The 22068-nt window shown below is 31.5% G+C and overlaps 1 protein-coding gene across 1 annotated transcript in view; it reads right to left on the reverse strand.

Annotated features, from left to right (window-relative positions):
- Positions 1-22068, reverse strand: part of SI (sucrase-isomaltase) — a 94822-nt gene that overhangs the window by 11180 nt on the left and 61574 nt on the right. The window contains exons 28-40 of the mRNA XM_051983118.1: positions 21403-21499; positions 21181-21293; positions 20944-21069; positions 17711-17839; positions 16131-16241; positions 14726-14788; positions 12013-12129; positions 11270-11357; positions 10320-10458; positions 6638-6771; positions 3375-3409; positions 3167-3283; positions 1182-1330 (exon numbers count right to left, since the gene is read on the reverse strand). Coding sequence (XP_051839078.1) covers positions 1182-1330; positions 3167-3283; positions 3375-3409; positions 6638-6771; positions 10320-10458; positions 11270-11357; positions 12013-12129; positions 14726-14788; positions 16131-16241; positions 17711-17839; positions 20944-21069; positions 21181-21293; positions 21403-21499 — 1418 coding nt within the window. The remainder of the gene's footprint in view (positions 1-1181; positions 1331-3166; positions 3284-3374; positions 3410-6637; positions 6772-10319; positions 10459-11269; positions 11358-12012; positions 12130-14725; positions 14789-16130; positions 16242-17710; positions 17840-20943; positions 21070-21180; positions 21294-21402; positions 21500-22068) is intronic.

The following is a 22068-nucleotide window of genomic DNA, read 5'->3' on the forward strand; positions in this document are numbered from 1 at the left end:
TACCTGACAAGACAAACTTGGGAGCTATATGAACATAATTACAAAACATTTTCCAAATAAATAAAGTCAGATCTAAACAATTGTGAAAATGTTTGCACATGGGTAGATCAAACCAATATAATAAAAATGACAATTCCTGAGTAAAATTTGGCACAAACTGCCAAAAAAAAAGCTATGTGATTTTTTTTAAAAGGACAACAAAATTTACCTAAAAGAAAAGATTTAGAACATGAAGGGAATTGATGAAAAAAAGGAACTTGACTAAATCTCAAACTATTATAAAGCAGTAATGATCAAAACTATTTTGTCCTATTGAAGAAACAGAGCAGTGAATCAGTAGAATAGATACACAAGAAACAGTTGTGAATGACTTTAGTAAACTATTGCTTGAGAAATCCCCAAATCCAGCCTTTAGAATAAGAATTCATTATTTGACAAAAACTGCTGACAAAATTAGAAAACTATCAGACCCAAAATATATATAGATCAACATTTCACACAATATATACCAAGACAAGGTGAAAATGGTTTCGTGATTAAACATAAAGGGGGACACCATAAGCAAATTAGAAAAACAAGGAATAATCTGCCTATCATATCTATGGAAAAGGGAAAAATTCATTAACAAACAGGTGATAGAGGCATTATGAAATGTAAAGGAGATGATTTTGATTATGTTAAATTAAAAAGGCTTTGTACAAACAAAAGCAATGCAATCAGGATCATAAAAAAAACAGAAATCTGGGAAACAATATTCTGTGTCCTCCAAAAAACATATATATACATACATATTTATACACACACACACATTTGATTTCTCAAATATATAAAGAACAATAGAAGAGAAAATGGCATATTTAAATAAACCTATCTTGTGAAAAAGAAACAGAACAAGCTATGTATGAAATCCCTAAGGGGGAAAAATTGATGAACCAAATGCTCTCCAAAAAAATTAGAGAGACTTATAAGTGAAATAAGTAGAACAAGAAAACCATTGCAACACAGTAACAACATATGGTGAGGTGATCAATTGTGACTAGAAATTTCATATATTAAAAAAAATTCAAGAATGACAAAAAAGACTTTCAAAAGTCATAATTGAAGATTTTGGAAAAAGTAAAAAATTAAATATTTAAAATTAAATCTGTACAGCAATATATATAAGCTTTATTTATACTTACTCATGTAGAAGAGGACGGATGACTGTGCCACCTTTAGCATGGATTTCATGCATTAGTGTGTAGAAATGGGGCAGTAGATTATATCTTATGTTAAGAACATTCCTAGATATATCTTTAAAGGCTTCATCCCAAGAAACAGGATCTTGTCTCTGAACAAGTTGAAAAGCACATTATTATAATAATAAAAAGGTATAATAATACCCCTTACGTACAATAATATTCAATAATAATGACATAAAGTATATATTTCGTGCTCCTTGAAGGCAAACTTCTTGCCCTCAAAAAATTTTTTTCCTTTTTTGATCCCTAATGCCAACCACCAAGCCATGTATATAGAAAGAACTTTATCCTATTTGTTGAAAACAAACAATCAAAAAATTTAAATAAATACATAAATGGATAAATTCATTGACATTTTTGCTTTTATAAATGCAAAAAATGAATCTCATGAATTTTATGTAAATCCTCCAATTCCATTGATATTGTTAAATTCAGAATATGTCCATTTCATGAAGATATTAGACATTAAGTTCAGTTTGTATTTCCAGTAATGTATCAGTTTAAATGGTAACTAGAATTTAGCTTAAAAAAATAATGATAATAATGAGGAGGATTCAAAGAATTATTTATGATTCTATAGGCAATGTGCCTATACTGGCAAAGACTCCAATTGGTTTTTCATTTCATCTTAAAGGTCATCTAATTGAACCTCTGCAATTTGCAGATGAGGCAACTGAGATTTGAGATATGTTTATTCATGCATCCAAAGAGAAGAAAGCATCTTCTTAATCAATCTGTTGCTAATTTGAGCCTTGATTGACATCACTTCTCTCATCCTCCTCTTTCTCTGATTGGAGGGCTGTAGGAAGTACTACCAAACTCTTGCCATTATCTTCTTTTATAACGGGCAGAAACTGGGCTCCTGCACTCTACTCTGTATCTATTACCTTGCTTGTGGTGTTTTTCAGCCCTATGAATAAAATGCTTCCATACCAGGTAACCCCAGTGTTCTTCCTCCTTTCCCCTTCCCTCACTTTTCTTTTCCTCACTTTTTTGTGACCTATCTCTTCATTAGAAGGTAAACTCCTGGGGGTAAGAATTATCTTTCTTTTATTAATTGTATCCTCTCCTCCCCATCTTACTCTTAGTTAATAAGAACTTCATAAGTGTTTATTGGATTTATTGGATTGGAAAGTGACTTGCTAATGGTTCATCAATGCCAGCTGTGAGACCTGAACACAGTTTTAGCTGAATGTGAGTATATTAGCATCACCAAACTTAAACAAAGCTGGGTAACATGGTAGAGTACTACTAATCCTGGTGTCAAACAAAGCTAGATTCAAATTCTATCTTTGATTCTAATTAGCTGTGTGACTGGGGGGAACATCATAATCTCTAGACATTTTCTTCATCTGTAAAATGGGGGTAAAAATGTCCACAGGACCTGTTTTGAATAGTTGTTATAACAATAAAACAAACAAACAAAAAGAATAAAAATAGGAATAGAAACTGAACCAGTCATTGCAATGGCTAAATGACTTTCAAGAAAGGACACTCCCTTTATATTCAGATATCTATCTTTGCTGGAATTTATAGTCTTAGAACATCAAAACATAATTTGGCCAAGGTAACACTAGAACTATGTGGAAGATGAGGGAAAATAAGATAAGGTGTAAAAATATGAGTTATTCTTATATAAAAGATGTTATTAAAAACTAGCTTCATTCTAAATCACTGTGCAATTGCATCATGTATAGAATATAACCAAACTGGGTTTTTTTTGTAAATTCACAAGGTATTCTATACTGCCATTCATTCAATCATCCATTTATAAGATTAACTTGCTATTCATTTGGCATTAAGTGTTCTTGGTTAAAGCCATTTTCCCTAAAGAGGGATTTTTACAGACCCAATTAAAGAAACTGGATGGAATTAAGTATCAAGAATATCTGAGTCAGGGAAATATGAATACATTGACTACATACCCGAGTAAATGCAATGTTATGATTTCTAGAAAATGGATAAAATGATCCAAGTTGCATCCAACGGACACACAGCTCACGTTCTGAATTGTTGAAGAAGCCACAGATGTCAGCACCAGTCTGTAATACATTGCCATTTTAAATCCAATGTTAATTCAGTTTAAAAAAAATTTCACTGAAGTAGGAAAATGTGTAAAATAATGATGCTTACATATGATATCCCAAAGAGACTAAACTCCATCATGCCTAAAACAGAAAGAAAAATGACTTTAATAAGCTATAGATTCCTTAGGCATTTTACAATTTGTTTTACTTCCCATGTTATTATCAGCACAACAATGATAACAATAATAGTTGTAGCAGTATCAATAGGAGTAGGAGTAGCAGCAGCGGCAACAACAATTATAGTACTACTAAAAGTATAATAGTAGCAGTAACAAAAATAATAGGAGTAGAAGTATGAGCAAAAGCAGCAGTAGTAGTAACAGTAGCAGCAGTAGTAATGGTAACAGTGATAGCAGTAATAGACCAACAGCAATAACATTTTTTGGGAAACCTTGTATTGTTATATTTGAGAATTACAAAATCCCTATGAGGTAGATATTAAATGCATAGCAAATACTAGTCACTAAATAAATGCTTGAAGATCCCTTATTATTTCTACTTTATGAGGAAACAGTAGTTAGAAGGGATACCATAGTTGATATTATAAGTGAAATCCAACCTTTTGTCTTCCTGACTATAAATCCAATACTCCATATAAATATGCACACTGCTGTATTATTTAAATTGTATCAAATATACAAATCAATCAACAATATTATTTTCTTTATGGAATAGTATTATATTTAGTCAATAGCATTTAAATGTCCATGAAAGTAATATCTCTCTTAGGACAATAAGAAGAAACATAAATAGTTGGATTCTAAACATGATAGTTATTGGAATATATTTCAGCTTTATACACATTGCTTTTAGAAGAAAAAAAATTAAAGTATTTTTAAAAGGCATACTCTTTGAAATTAAAGAGGATTTTCCTATTAATTTAAATATGGAACTCACATTTGTGGAAACAGTTCTTGCAACTATTTAAATAACTTTATTAAGAGCAATGATTATTTCCTTAAAATTGAATGAATTTAATTTTGCAGATCTCTTGCTCTAGAATTCTGTAAACATTGCCTTCTCTCCATCAATAGCAAAGATAAAAGAAATTATCTTTAAAATAGTAAGAGTTGACTTCAAACACAATTTCTTCTGAACTTAACACTTAATGAAATGTACAACTGAAACATTTTAATATATGATATTAAACAGAAAAGTTGTTGAAGTTTACAAGACATGTCATAATTCCTATAAGGATGATTGTAAAACTTTATTGAGTTGAACCTCAATTAAAAAAAAAATGAGGAGGTAATTGATGAAGCATACTTCGGCAAAATAGGAAAGAAAATTAGAGAGAGGTCATCAAAGGAGAAAGATGAACAGAGACTAAGAGACAGAAATAAAGAAAATGAAAGGGAAAAACCTCAGAGAGATAGAACTTCTATGAAGAAAACAGCAGTTATTGAAAAAAAGTCTATTTATTTGACAAATAAGGAATATAAGTGGATTTCATAGGCCCTCAGTTTGTTTTGAAGAATTCTGTGAATTAAAAAAAAATGTATATCTATTCAGGCATCTTTAAGTTATTTCTGTCAACACAAAAGGGATTGTCATTTTAATCATTTTATCTCTGGATCCTGGCATATGGGTCTTAATAAATCTTGCTGATTGAGATAGCATGAAGACCTGAGTTTGAATCCCACTTCTTTTGCTTACTTACAGTAGGATCTTGGGTAGAGATCCTAGTGGATCTTACTGGATCCGGAAATCTAGTATAACAGGCCTTGACCTCTTCCTAATTTAATATATGCAATACTATTGTTAATCCAAAATCTTTCAGATGGCCAATATAGGCAATCTTAAAAGGGGATTTGAAAAAACCCTGACTGTCAGAGATGTAATGGCTTGTTACTGGGATACTGACAATGGGAAATATTTCTTTATTCCAGAAAGGAAGCTTTCCTGATGATTTTTTTTTTTTCCAGAATGAAGTCATGGGCTGAATAGAGCACTGTCCTAATTTCCAATGACATTTCTTATTTTCCTCTAACATAGACTCTTATAAACTTTCCCTTCCATGTAGTGATGAAGTCCTGTTATCTAGCTCCATGATGACAAATTTATACATTATAAGATTTTGTACATTGTAAGATTTTAAATAAATATTTTTGGTTCTAATTTACCACAGGGAAATATCTGAAAACAATCTATACTTGTCAGTACAATGATTATTAGCAAATACTTTCTGTGCATACAAAAACTGCATATGTTGAAACTTTCAACGAAAACTGATGTAATTTTTTTCTACTGTTGTTTATGGAAATTCCTGCAAAGAGACTGTTTCATTATACATATTCTAATTGACAGTCAGTGAAACTTCTTTATTCTTCCCTTTCTTCTCCTTTTATTCCCTTCTTCTTTCCCCTTTCCCTCTTTTCTAATTTTCATCTAGCTTTCTTCCTGTTTGCTTTTCTGCCTTATTTTCTCCCTTTCTCTTTCTTTTTTTATCTCTTCCTTTCTTTCACTCTTCCTTTCTCTCATCCATTTTCTTTTTTTTTTTTTCATTCCTTCTTTTATAATTAGGCTGGTCTTTCAGGTATTAGTATAAACATAGACCCTTGGCTTCTTTAAAGCATGTTATGGATCTTGAGAGTCAAAGTTTTTTCAGGTTTGTTGAAATTAGAATTATTTGAGTTTAGATTCTACAATGAAATAAAGATGTCTTATTCAAATATGAACCAAGACAAATCCAAAAATAGCCATGATTCGTCAAGCATAGTATTATGCGCTTATAATCTCTGTTATTGTGAAGGCTGAAGCTGACAGATCACTTGAATTCACTTTGAAACTGCAGGACACCTAAAAACCATCAGAGGTCTGCACTGAAACTATCACCAACACAGTAAGCATTGCCGAGTGGGGTTTAGGAAACCAGGCTGCAGAAGGAATGGCATACAGACTTAAATCAGAAACAGGAAAAGTCAGAGCTTCTGTACAGATCAATAATAGGATTATGCATGTGATTGGCCCTTGAAATTCTAGTTAGGTGAGAAAAGAAGACAGAATTGTTCATCACCTTGTTTGCTATAAATTAATGAATTCTTCAACCACCCATCTCAAAATACAACAGATTGCTATATAAAGGTTGTATTCAGAGCAGTGAAAAAGGTATCTTCAGATGAAATCACAGATCTTTGAAGTACTCAAATTTATAATAGACAGATTGAATAATAAAATGTTTTAAATATCTGTTTGATTTCAGCAAAACATTTGAAAATACCTAATATTATATCTTTAAAAACAAAATCAGAACAAAACCATGATGATCCAAATATAAATGGTTTATAATAGTTAATAATCGCTCCATACCAATGATGGATTTGTCCAAATTGTCCCAGTTTGCATAGTTGTCACCAAGCCAGTGACCTCCCCATCGACCACCAGTAGGATATGTGGAACGACTGATAACAATTCCTCTTTTGCCTGTTGTTTTTTGCAAGGCACTATCATAGTAAAGGGAATAAAAAAGGTAAAAAAATTAAGTATGTGTTTAATACATGGGAAACATTTGATTTATCATTCAAATTATGAAGTACATGCTAACATAAAATATTTTCTTTAAAAATTATAATTATATTATTACAATGTGGGAAATTAACCAAGTTTAAATTTTATGCTGTCAGTTCCTTCACATTTCAATTAACAGAACTAAGTGACTATCAGTATTCACTTGACTTGTTGTTTTATAGATTTCTATAGATATTAACAAGACTATATCTGCTTAATTAGAATGTGAGAAAATTATTTATTCATTTTTTCTCAGAAAATATGTTTTGAAATGAAGAAATGATAACATTCAAATGGATTGTATTGCATTCAGTTTGACAAGCAATAGCAACAGCAAAAACCAACAGCAACAAAGAATATGACTGTAGTTTATTAAATTAAAACTATCGGTTACTATGTAGAAATAATTTTAGAATAAGTTACTTCTGTGGAAGAAAATTCTTGATTATTATATCATATATAATACTATAAGATCATTAGATCAAAGGTCAAAATCAATACTAAATTAAGATAATAAAAATTAGAAAAAAATCTTCAAGCAAATACAACAGCTTCAATCAAACATCTAGTACGTCTACAAAATAGGAAATATATGAAAGAAGATGGTGACTTTGATCATCCCAGTGACATTGAGAGACTTCATGAAAATGAATGTCATGCAATTAATAGATCTAAGAGTCCAGAAAAACATATATGGTATATTACCAGAGAAAAAATAGGCAGAGAGACAGAGAATGGTCATGCAGTAATTGCAAGAGAGAATGAATGTGGAATTCTCCCCATTCTGGTATAACGTATACAGTATCAGGAAATTTTAAAAGAAGTCTCCAGAACATTGAGTAGACTTGCCATGGAAGATGAAAGAAAATGAGCAAGAATCACACAAGATGGACAAACATGGATGAATTCCAACTTGCATCATTGGAGGAAGTAAATATACCGATATGATTACGAATGCATAAAATATATTTATATGGATGGGTGGATGGACAATAGATTAATGAGTGGATAAATATATTTTTATTTGTACTAATGGATTAGATGTGTGAAATACACACACACACACACACACACATATAACTATGTTCTGATTAGTGTAAATTAGAAATCCTACAAATCGGTGCTTTTATTCAAATTTATAGAAATAATATGAACATATACCATTTGTAGGAATTTGAATACACAAGTGTATTTGAATCCATTTGCAAGTATTTAAACACATTATGTAAAATGTGATATTGGTTCTAAATTCAAATATGCATTGCAAATTAAAATAATGTGACTACTCCTGAAGTCATTATTTGTACTAAGCAGGAATGAGATATGTGTATGTGTGTGTGTGTGTATGTGTGTGTAATATGTGTGTACACATAATATATACATATATTATATATAAATACACATATGTACATAATGTATACACATAAAATATAAACATATGTTTTTATTTTAGATATATGTGCAAACATGTATTTGTATTGACAAAATAGTGTGTATTTAATGTATCCATCAAAAAAACAAAGACTTAGCTGTAAATTTTATCCTTCCTATAAAGTAACATGAACCTTTCACAAAAACTCTGCATTGAAACATTTAACCTTCATTTAAATCTGATATGAAGGAATAAACATACTATTATCAAGGAACTCTTGAAAAACTGAAAATTTTTTTAAATTAATTAAAAAACAAAGATTTAAAATAAACTATTTAAATTAGAAGGCAATAAAGTTTGTTAAGCTATATTCAAGTGGAGAAAACATTAATTTTATTTATGTTCTTCAGTCTACCTTAATTATCCACTTGGTAAATGTGAATTTTTTTTTCACTGTGATTTTCAAATATAATCCTTAAAGCTGACTTGCTGACATATGACATTTATTACTATCAATTTTTAATTGATTAATTTTGATTAATGATTGATAATGATTGATAAATTAATAATTTTAACTATCCATTTACATGACATAGTATATCAATAGAATGGAAGTTTTTTGATGTTAAGGACTGTTGTCTTTTTACCCCCCAAATTGGGTACTTAATTAATTAATTAATTCAATTGGATTAGACAGAAGATTGTCATTAAAAATATTCTGGTGTTACTGCCTTGCGTTTTTGGAGTTATTTTTATTAGCTGTTATTGTTCAGTTGTATCTAACTTTTAAAGAGCCCATTTGGTTTTATTGTCAAAGATACTGAAGTCATTGTCTATTTCCTTTCCCAGATCATTTCACAAATGAAAAAAAAAAATTGAGACATATAGGATTAAGTCACTTGCCCAGTCAAACAACTAGTAAATGTTTGAGGCTCAATTTAAACTCAGGACTTCCTGACTCCAGACCTGATAGTCTACCAACTGTGTCACTTACCTGCCCTACTTTTTTTTTTTTAATAACTTTTTATAAAAAGCCTAATAACTATGTCTCGATGGATTCGTTCAAGTGAACTTTTAAAAGTTAAAGCATCTAGTTAATTCAAGTGATCAATGTGACAGTTTCTTAATTGACAGCTAGTTGGCCCAGAGGATTGAATTCCAGGTTTGGAATCAGGAAGTCCTGAGTTCAAATTTGTCCTCAGACACTTACTTGCTGTGTGATGCTGGGCAAGTCATTTAGCTTTGTTTGACTTTATTTCCTTATCTGTAACATGGGAATAATAGATGTAGATGGGAACAATAGAGTTGTTGTAAGGATCAAATAAGATAAATGTAAAGCAGTTAGCATGGTACCTGGCACATAGAACAACTATACTGACACTAGTTACTATTATTACTAAATTCCTATAAATTAGATTTTAGTCCATTCAAACTAGTGCTTTGTCTCAGTGTTATCAAGGTATTTTAGTAGAAAAACATGGTAAATTTTCTGTATATTATCATCCTAACATAGAGATGTACACTAGATATTCCTAATAACTTTTAAATGTCAATCATCTATTTGTCTGACTTCTATAAAATGATAATAATATTAATGATACTATAATTAATAATGTTATTGTTATTATTATTTAGAATTTTAAAACTTATAAAGCATTTTACAGCATTGTATTCTCACAACTTCAATTATTATTATCATTATTCCATGTTACAGAAGGGAAAACTGAAGATGGCAGAAGTCATGTTGCTAGCCAAGGGTCCAAAAGCTAGAAAATATCTGAAGTTAGATTTGAACTTATACTATTCTGGAGTATGATCAGTGCTCCTTCCACTGTACCTCCTGGCTGCAATATGGTACAGTAGAAAATGATATTATATTACTTAAACTCACATGAGATCTATGCAAACTTGCAATTTATATGACCTTAGGAAAATAGTAAACCTCCAATATTCAGTTTCTTCATCTATATAAAATGTGAAATTCAGAATACATTAACCTGGCATATATTAATGAGTAACAAAATTATATTAAAATAATGTAATAAAATTATATTAAAAGGATAAAGCCTCAGATAGTTTTATAGAAGGATAAATTGTGAAAAAATGACATACTCAAGAGTTGGTTTCACTTGGGACCATCCATATAAGTTGTGAACATCATAATGCAATACTGAGGTTCCATCACTCAAGATCTGTTCTGTTTCCATACACATTGTTCTAAAATGCAATCCTTCTCCTCTTTTTGTTAGGTCTAAGGATAAGCAATTAAAAAGCAACACCATTACCTTATCAGAAAAAAAACAGTATTAATTTGATTTTATCTCTTATAGTTTATTAGTATTAGAGGAGGAAGAAGAAGAAGAGGAGGAGGAAGAAGAGGAGGAAGAGGAGGAGGAAGAGAGGGAAGAAAAGTGGGGAGGAGGAAGGGAGGAAGGAAAGAAGGAAGGGAGGGAGGGAGGGAGGGAGAGAGGGAGGAAGAGAACAAGGGAGGGAAAAAGGGAGAGAAGAAGGAAGGAAGGGAGGAAGGGAGAAAGGAAGGAAGGAAAGAAGGAAGGAAGGGAGGGAAGGAGAGAGAAAGGGAGGGAAGAAGGGGGAAGAGAGGGAAAGGAGAGAGAAGACTTAAAATGAAGAAAACAATATTCTCGGGGGGGGGGGAATTATAGTTTTCTTCCAATATTTGCGTGGTTGTTATGTGGAAGATTAGCTTAAACATGATTTGGATTGTAAAGGATTGAACTAATAGTAGTAAGTAGAAGTTGCCAACAATCAAAATTGATATAGATAAAACAAATTCCTAAAAATGAAGCTATCTGAAAGTGAAAAAAGATGTCTTGAGAGCTTCAGGAAGAAGCTGGATAAATAACTATTAGCAATATTTACTCATACAATAAAAATAAACGGCCCTTATTCTGTGACACAATAAGAGAAATGCTCTTGCAAAAGGGAGTGTCATATCTCTTGCCTTCAATAGGACCCCAATACCATTCCTTAGCATAATTGATATTCATGGTTCATTTTTACTTATAATCATTTCACAGTGATGACATCAAACTTATTTTTACCTGGAAAATAAGGTGGATAATTCAGTGTATCATTTCGGCATACATTAGAAGTTGTTCCATTGACAAAGCTAGAAGGTTCGTTCATGTCCTAAAACCAATGCACATTAAAAAAATAAGTTTTTTTTTGTTTGTTTATTTGTTTTTATAATTGCATAACTCAATGGAAGATTAAATATAATTTAATTGGGCTATTATATCCTTGTGAATAGATTTTAAATAACCATAAATCTTTGTAAAGCAATGTTTACAGAGACATTATATTTATAATTATAATTATGAATAAATGAAAAGATAGCACAATAACTTGGTCATTTATATGATAACTTATAAGTTTGTAAAGTATTTGTGTACACTATTTTCACCTAAGTGTCACAGCTTCTAGATTGAGTGGCTATTTCTTTTGAAAAAGGAGGAAATTGACATTCAAAAAGGTGATTTGATTTGCCTGTGGCTCCATACCTATTAAGTGTTAGATATAGTACTAAAAACAGGTCTTTCTTAGCATAGATGTAGAATTCTATCCTTTTTGTCAGAAATGACTTGAGATTATTACTTTTTCCCCTTAGGTAAGGCAAAATTTGAATAATCATTTATTTTCAGGAAGAGAAACCACCAAACCTGGCAATTTTGTTAATGCTTTGATAATCAAATAAAATCTTTCCCAAAAACAGACTAAATAGGAAAAGATTAATATATCTCACTTTATCTTCTAAATGAATTTTCTAAAATTTCCATTCACTTACAATCCACAAACCATCAAACTTCATCACATTATTGTAGTAATCATCAATTTCAGTTGCCCACCAATCAGCTGTAACTGGACGGAAAAAATCTGGAAAAGCTACATGAGCTCGGGAAGCCTATAAAAGAATGATACAAAATTAATTGCAGGAAAACAGGGCTAATTTAGGCAATTTTTGAAGAATTAAGGAATTTAATTAATTTTTAAGGAATTTTCCTAGACCTTTTTCAGTTTAGAAATTGTTCAGAAGGAAGAATGAAAATATGATTATATAAACATGAATGTTTACCCTAACAATAATTCCCTTATTGCTATCTAATTACATTAATTTTATTTCAACAGCTATATAGTAAAAATAATAATAGTAATGATATGTCTCATATTTATTATATGCATACACACATATATGTACACATATATGTAATCTTATTATGAAAAATACAAAAATAATTCCTTTTTCTACTCATACTAACCATGGAAAATAGACATTATTATTATTATCATCCCCCCTTTCCAGATGAGGAAACAGAGGCAGAGATGTCAAGTGACTTGCCCAAATTCAAACACTGAAAAACTGTCTAGGGCTAGATTTGAAATCAGGTCTCACAAACTTTAGCATTCTGGTAACACTCTATCACCTAGCTTCTAAAGTACATATTCTATGTCAGGAAGTAGAGATAAAAGACAAATACAAAATGGTCTCTAAAGTTGAAATGAAATTACAGGACTGTTTTGCATGATTTCTAATTCCTCCCTGAAATTCAATTGTATTATAAAACGAGGGTGTTATATTAGTTTGTCTTTTGTAGTTCCTCACAGCTTTAGATTTGTGGCTCTAATTACTGTGGATGATCCTAAACTGATTCATCATATTGAAATATGTATAGCTGTGTGATTATTTGAAGAAGCTGAGACTTTTCAATCTAGAGAAACAAAATTGGGGGTAGACATGCTGATATAACTGTCCTCAGGTATTTGGATGAGTCTCAGATAGAATCTACTAGTTCCTCTGAGGCAGATCTAGAAAGCTCAGGTATAAAGGGAAGAGATTTGTAATAGAGTTAAGCATGTTGTCCCTCAGTTTTTCTGATAATGGAATGGACAGAATCAGAAGATAGAGAATTTCATCACTACAGGCCTTCAAGCAAAACCTAGATGACCACCTTGTGACATTATAAAGAGAATTTTGTTCAGGTAAGAAAAGGAAAACTTGGTTTCAGAGGTATCTTTCAATTGTAAGATTCTCGAATTCTATTTTTTTTCCTTTTCTGGCTTGTTTTGTTTTTTGCTTCTATCCAGAGTTGTGATGTAGATTTTCTCATCCACGCTCTTGTTCATTGATTGACTGTTCATTCAAATGAACAATAAGCTAATTCTTTGAACTCCCATATTAGAATTTCATCAAGTCCTGGAAAATTCTCCAGGTAGGAGTAGTAATGAGTCAGGATTGTGGAATCCAGGACAAAATCAATTAACTCCCTGACCTTCATCACTATGACATTTAATCCTGGTCATATTCTTGTCATTCACCATATTGCTAAAACCTCATGAACATTCTATCTAGAGACAATGCCTTAGGGGATTTAACACCTAGCTAGCACAGTGAAAAGAGCATGGGACCTGAAGTCAGAAAGTGTTGAATTCAAAAATAGTCCCAGACATTTATGAGATGTGTGATTCAAAGCAAATCTGTCTGTTTCAATTTCCACATCTGTAAAATGAGAATATTAGTAGTACTTACCTCCCAAAGTTGTTATGAGAATTAAATGAGAAAATGTTTTCAAAACAATATGCAAAAATTAAAGTACTTTATAAATTCTACTTCTTAATCATGATAATGATAATTTTCAATTCAAACTCATGCCCCAAGTCATACATTGTTCAGATTGGTTAATGTGTTACTTGGAACAAGAGTGCTTAGATGATTTTATTCAACCCCAACTATTTTCTTGTTATCTTCCTTGCCTGTCACTCCCCCTTCCCCTTTTCCAGTTCTGGAACTATAATTAAATCAGTGCTGCTATTGCTACTAGACAGGATATGTATCTTGATGGTTTCAGTGGGGTTTTAGAAACTGAGATCAGAAAGGGTATTGTATTCAAATCTAAATCTATAATGTTATTTAATTAAATCTTTATCTTTAAATAATATCAGTGGGCTGTGTTTTCTAGAAGAATGCTATCCTTGGTAATCATTTACATTTATTTATTTATTTGATACAGATCTGAGTTTTCATCAACACAGGGAAATTTCATTGAGGAAGCTCACTGCCCCATTGCTTATTAGTAGCGTCTGTGACATTTATCGTCTAAAGAATGGTCGTAAGTACTGAAATTAAGAATTGATAAGGTCCCATAGCCTCTGTGTATTAAGGTCAAGACTCAACTTTTGGTCTTCCTGACTCTTAATATGCTTGTCTACCTATTATTCCATTCTGCCTGTCAGCTAACTTTCTATATTACTTTAAAGTTCATGGAGTACTTTATGAAGGCCATCTCCTTTCAGCCTTATGAAATAAGTGCTACCATAATTATTATCACAAAGAAGTAAACTGAGCTTTACAGACTAAGTGTGAGAGAAGGGATTTGCACCACGGTTTTTCTGTCTCCACATACAGCATTCTAATCACTAAGGCAAACAGCAACTCTATAATCAATCAAAGAATCCACTTGCTTATCATTATTGGATTTTGAAACAAATCAAAGAGAACTTACATTTACAGCTTCATCTTCAGTCAAAGATTCATCTATTGTGATATTGGGCAGATCTGGCCAAACCTATTGAAAGAAAAGAGAGAAAGAGATAGCTAGGCGGTGCAGTGGACAGAGTACCTGCCTTGAAGTCAGGAAAACCTGAATTCAAACCTGGCCTCAATCACCTAATACTTCTTAGTTGTGTGGCCCTGGGAAAGTCACTTAACATCCATTGCCTCAGGAAAAAAAAAAAAGAAAAAGAAAAAGAAAGGAAAAAAAAAAAGCTTTAAAAAAAATAATTCCACTGCCATGAAGAAGGTAAACCTAGGAGAGTATGATATTGGACATACACTATATTTTTCTTCCACTAGAGTATTAGGATACTTCATCACGGTACAGATTCTCAAAATCTCTATGTGATCATTATAGTAGAACTATTCTTAGGAACAGTCTAGCTAACTTTGAAGTGGCTCTGAAGCAGAACATTGCTCAGTTCCCAAAAGCTGATGACTGGAAGGGGGGCGATATATATCTCCTTCTTTCTATGAAATGGTCTACCAAGACTAGAAAGATTGTAATCTGTATCATGAGAATATCCCCATGAATGAAATAATGAATGTTATTAATAAACCCTAATATTAATGTATGACTATCCTAAAGCATTGTCTGTTTCTCTCCTCATTGATAGTAAGGGAAATTTGGTGGAAAATACAGTATTTAAGGATATGATAACAAATCTTTTGAGGAATTTCTGCTAACAGATTTTTAAATGAAGCATGAAGATACTTGTTCTCCAGGTAATATCTTATCTAAATTAGGCTCAAGGGATAAAATCGACAAAAAATTGTATGTTATATATTCTGGAGTGAAAGTCATTAGGCAAATCACTCACTCTAATTGGCAATCACTTTTCTTCCTTTAGTAGATATTTCTTTAAATACTTATAGAAAATATATTTTATAAGCAAATAGTCCCCTCTTATATCTTAGTTTTAGAACTGAAAGGGACATTTGGGATCATTTCTTCAGTTTCATCTAAAATCTGAATTCCTTCTTTATTATCCCTGAAATCATTTCATCAAAAATCATTATAATTCAATACTATAAATCTCTACTTGTCCTATGAATTAAGTTTTAATAACTGTTTTTTAGAACTCAGGTGAAAAATGTAAATATTATCATCAAAACAGAGAAAATAACTTTAATAGACACAAACTCTATTCAAACTGTTTCTAAATAGGTTGAGATGACATAGTTTCTAAAGCATTTAACAAAATTTCTGGCCCAAGATAGGCATGTAAAAATGTTTCCTTCCTTTCTTCCTTTTTTCTTTGATTCCTTCCTTCCTCGTTTTCCTGCTTCCCTATTTTACTGTTTTCCTTCTTTTTTTCTGGGCTATCTTAAAGGTATATCTATTAAAGTCATACCTTTGCCCAACAAATTTCATCAGTATTCGGCCATTTGACAAAGACATTTTTCTCAAATCCTCTGGAAAATGCAGGATAGGGTTGTGTCTCATTTCCAGAAATTGCAGGATCCTGAATTAAATATTCATTCATATCAAATAAGTATGTGGAAAAAGTACGGTTGTTATTATTCAACAATCAATCAATACTTATTAAGTGATTATGATGTGACAGGCCTAATTCGAGGTACTGGAGACGCAAAGACAAAGAAATGATTCTCATTTTCAATGAACTTATATTCTAATGAAGGACATTGGCAATCCTTATGACATAAACTGCCCCTTTGTAAAGAAGCCATTGTGTCTTCTCTTTCTCACCACTTAACTATCTGCTCTCATTCTCTGTCAATATCCATTGCCCATATTTCCCTCCTACTCCCATGCTCAATTCAGGGATCCACATAAGCTTTCAAGTTCAATGTTGCCTTTCTTGAAGATAATTTTACTGTGTGGGTCAAGGAAGAAAACTTTTTTTGGGGGGGGTAGTAAAATGCAACAAACTATCATTGAACAATAAGCAAGGGAATCAGCATATCAGGTAATAATAAACTAAATTCTGTGCCCTGTTTATAAAATGTTATATTTGCACAAAAATATTATTCAATACATTAATAAATTCCACATGAAAGACACTTCATGAAAGAGAGCCATTTGGAAGTTGTAAAATTGAATCTCCTTGCCTATGTTTCAAATTTCAAAGTAGCTTTGCTGCTCTGACCAGAATAAAGGACTTCCTCTGGTTTTGATTTTAGAACTGGTAGGTATATAAACATTGTACAGTCATTTTTAAAAATCATCTCTAAATCAAAAGACACATAGAGGGGAATTGTTTTTGGCCTTTCTTGTGAGTTCTTAGTTGTTGTAATAAGATATTTGCTTTAGGGAATATTTTAGGGAATGACTTTCTGGAGTTCAATCAGCACCCCAAAGATAGTCTGGAGTGGGAGTCCTTAACCTTTTCTGTGTCATTGATACTTTGCCAGGCTGGTGAAGCTTCTCAAGAAATTGGTTTTAAATGCAGAGAATAAAATATGGAGGATCTCAAAAAATGGATTTGTATTTAAATATTATTTTTAAACATCTAAAGACCCATGTTAGAAACACCTAAATTAGAGTTAATGGATATTTAGAGAGAAAAGATGAGAAGTAGGGACTTAAAGATGATTGTGGGTTCTAATTATGGTATGCTGGGACTAGGTAATACTATCTTGAAAAAGCTGATCATTAAATTTTCAGTATCAATATTTCTGCTTCAGAAATAGATAAAAGCTACAAATTAGAGTTTAGGTGATTACTTTCTTGATTATCTAAATTAAGTGAAATGATAGAGTAAATGTTAATAATTCAACCAAATTTTGAATTTTTTCATCTGTACTCCCCCCACCCCCCTCAGCTTAGAGAGTCAATTCTTAAAACTCTTAACAGAATAGCCCTGGTTCTGGAATTGTTGTTGATTTTTTATTCAAGATGGGAAAAATAATAATGAAAAAAGATAAGGAGATAATGAAATTCAATCATGACAAAATTAAGATAAACACTCACCAGAATAATAATGTATTTCATTCCATCTTGATGTAGTCTTTCAACAAATCTTGGGAGATCATGGAATCTGTCCCGAAGGGTAAAATCAAGCTGCCGTTCCATGTAGTCAATGTCTGTGTACTGTACATCCTGCAACATACAAGAATCATAACAGCAAAGGAAGAATCTCAGATAATGAAATTTACTGTAGAAAATAGTTACTGTGAACCATTGGTTGGGCTAAATGTATCTAGCATTCAGAGATAGGAGAAATAGGCAGACATGTTGAAACACTCAGTTTTACATGTGGTCATGCTGTCAGTAATGTCAAGTTCATATGACAATAGTCTAAAACACATTCTCCTCATTGCTTGAAGCTTAAGAAATGCATTATTTGAGGACATGGGTTAAAAAAAAAAAGGCACAAGACTAGAAATAAGCAATTCATCTCAATTGAATTTGAGCTCTTTCTAACTCAGGCTAGTAATTCAAGGCCAAATTTCACAAAATGAGAGCATTCTATTTTTCACTTTTCACAAAAAGATTGAAATGATAAAAGTCAGACCAGTTAATAAGAACTTATCAAAAGTTGACTCTGTTCCAGGCAATATGCTAAGGGTGAGATATAAAAAAAGGCAAACCATCGTGATTGTCTTCAGAAATATACACTCTAAATTGTATAAATATGTTTACATTGGATTTAAATATGTTTTAACATGCATAGTAAATATTGGATTGCTTATCATCTAGGGAAGGGGGTACGGGAAAGGAGGGGAAAATCTGAAACACAAGGCTATGCAAGGGTCAATGCTGAAAAATTATCCCTGCATATGTTTTGAAAATAAAGGCTTAAAAAAAAAAGAAAAATCAAAAGGAAAAAAAAAAAAGAAGTAAACACTCTAATAGGGATAAAAGGTTATTATTATTTTTTTGATTCTATGGCAAGAAGTTTGACAAATTTTTAAGTTATTTTTATCCTTTGTCCATACAAAATAATAGTTGGATAGCTAGTTTCTATATTCTGAATTAACAGGTTTTCCCTATTATCTCCCCAAAAAACAAAGAAATGAAGACTAATGTAACTCTACATAACATTTTTGAACGGGGAAAAGCATTACCATATTCATTAATATTCTTCAATTGTCAACTCTAATCAGTTTGTTTGAGTTTGCATCCTAAATTTGTCACTATTCTTAACTGTTAGCAAGAGATAATGTTTTCATTTGAGCTAAAAATGATTGTCCTTCCCAAAGGAAATGAAAACAGAAACCCAATTAATGAATGTTTTTTTCCCTTGATTTCTTCTGTCCATATTATACTCTAAGTGATATGTGGACTATGATAAAAATTGTAGAAAACTGATGATTTTTATTAAATCATGTTGCCATAGAACTTTAATATTTAATTTAAATTTTGATTTCAATTTAAAAATATTTTCTTTAGAATATTATGTTAAGTAGTACAAATGCAATTATTTTGCAGATAATTTTACAGATTTTTTGTAATTTCCAGATTTTGTAATTTTACAGATAAAGCTCATGAAACCCAATCAAATTATTTCACATTATAACTTTGAGGGAAAAGCTTTCAATTTTTATTTTTGCTTTTCAAAGTTTTTAGTTAATTTACCAACAAGTATTTATTAAACGTAAAATATATTCCTGGAAATGTGTTCAATTCTTTTTTTAAAAAAATTAAATAACACATGCATCTCAATAACAGTAGAATTGTTTTAAAAATGATTGTATATGAAGCAGCAATTTTGTTTTTCTTTCCCCCCTCCCCCTCCTGACCTAGAGATGGCTACCATTAGACACAAATGTGTATGTCTGTATTTTTGAGTGTGTATGTGTAAAATCACTCTATACATCTATTTGCCAGTTCTTTCTCTGGATGCAGATAGTATCTTTGTTTACATGCCCATAATTGACTAGTTTCTCAAATATGTTTTTAAAACAAAATTGTTATTACTGTATATAGGATTCTCTTGATTCTGCTCATTTCACCTTTCATTATTTAGTGGAAATCTATGAATATTTTTCTTCAATCAATGAGATTGAACTTGTTTAGTCTTCCCCAATTTATAAACATCCCCACAATTTCCTTGATATCAAAAAAGTGCTTCTACAAAATATTTGTTCTTCTCCTTTTCCCCTAATTATCTTTGGAAATAGACCTAGTAAACATATTGAGGCGTCAAAGAGTATAGATATTTTAATTGGGGATAAGCCTTCAGGTGTGCCTGAATTCAAATATGCCACTTTATACACTACTTCATCTTATTTGCACATAGCTAATAAGTTCTTTAGCTCAGATTTTCCCAGATTAAATCCCAACATCCTTTTCACACTTAGCCTCTCAATATTAGATTGTTGAGATTGTCCTTATTATCATTTTGATTGATGCTAAAAATTATATGGTTGCTAATCATTGGTTGATCTAGGTATATCTAGATTGCTGAGATTCACAGATATGAACTAGAAGATCCAAGATTTCAACCCAAGATTTCTGCCTCTTTTTAATTCACAAATCTATGCCACGCAGTGATATCAATCAAGTCAGATGTTAGTAGCTGAAAACTAGATTCAAGTTTACATATGCAACATTGGGTACTGGAGAATATAGAAATTTCTGATCTTTATAGGGCGTGTGATCTCATATGTTAATGTCCTAAAGTCAATTTTATGTTTCACTCTAAAGGGAGAAAATTGCCACACTAGAGTTCATAAACAACAGAATCCCCTGCCTAGAAGCTTGCTACTTGTCTCTATGAAGGAAAAGAGCATGGGATATCATTTTGTGACAAATATTGTGATTTCTTAAAGACCATCAAGAAGATGCAATAGAACACTCAGGAATATGTTCAGACTGAGTATGAGATTGATAACAGGAGAACTATAGTCTTAGTTGAGTCATAAAAAAGTAGAAAATGAAGTTCACATCTTCCCAGGTTTTCATCCACCAGTAGCATGTGTCAACAACTTGTCTATTGTCAGTATCTATAGAAAAATACCTCTTAAGTACTTTCTTTAATATGTAATTTCACTAGGATTCATTTATCTATTTTATTATTTAATGTAAATGAAAGAATGATGGGTTATCAAGCAAAAATTTCTGGCTTTGGAGTAAAAGAACCTCATTATACATTTGAGAAAGCTGAGTTATTTAGCCAAGATAGATTTTGAAGTTTCTTCATTTCTAGTTTTCAAATGCCTTTAAATAACAAACTTGCCTTTGCTAATTGATATACTTACATAAGGGATTTTGGCCTGTACCATATCTTCATAGAGACTAACAATCTCAGACGTGTTTCGGTATCCATAACGAGACAGCTGGAATCCCATAGCCCAGTAAGGGGGCATAACTGGGCGGCCAATGACCTAAACAAAGCAGGGAAAAGCATGTTTTTTTTTCCTCTGTTATTTGAAAAAATCATAATTTAAAAAAAATCTTTTTTAAATCATTGAAAAAAGATATGTAAGCAATCGTACTTCATGATATTGTTGAGTTGCTCCTTCAGGAGTTGGACCCAGAAACATGTAAAAGTCTAAGATCCCACCAATCGTGCGGTAAGTCAAAGAAGGGGTTGGTTGGAATGTCACATCTGGAATGAAATTACATATTCATCATCTTACAAATTTTCATTTTCATTGGAAATCTTGAGGAGCAAAATCACTTTAGAAAAATACATAGAAGCCTTTCCACATATTTACCCATTCCATTACTGTTGAGCAAAAGAACTCCATGAGCATTGCCTTCATTTTCCATAACCATGTAATAAGGCTGAAAGCCATAGGAATTCAGTTTATACTGAAAAACAAAATAATATATCTAATTGTTAATTGAGATAGTTTTCTATGTTTCAAGGGGTGATGTAGGCTGAGAATTTGTTATGCGATTAGAGGATCAATTAGTCCTGTGATTCTCCATATAATAATCATTTCAATAACAATAGTAATAAATAATTAGTAAATATATAGCACAATAAGGTATGCAGAAAAAAAATAAAACTGCTTCTTTAGAGGTCTTCATTAAGAAAGAAAATTATTGTGTTCTATTCAAGCTTTTGCTCTGCTATTTCACTAAGGTGAACTATCTGTAGTACAGAGGATGTATTTACTCTTTTGGAAAGAAAAAAACTGAAACTTCCATCTCAATAAGGAAAAAGAACGTCAAAAAATAGGAATTTCCCATGAAAGTGATTAGTCAATTAAGGTCACACCAAGTCATAATATCAATTATTGTTTTAGATACAGGATCTTGACCTTTTAGATGTATGTCATAGATAGCACTGGCAGTCTGAGGAAACTATGCAAGCTTTCTCAGAAACATGGTTTTATGTATAAAATCAAATACATAGTATTTCAAAAGAAGCTAAT

This window comes from Antechinus flavipes, chromosome 3 (assembly GCF_016432865.1).
Source record: "Antechinus flavipes isolate AdamAnt ecotype Samford, QLD, Australia chromosome 3, AdamAnt_v2, whole genome shotgun sequence".
Lineage (NCBI taxonomy): Eukaryota > Metazoa > Chordata > Mammalia > Dasyuromorphia > Dasyuridae > Antechinus > Antechinus flavipes.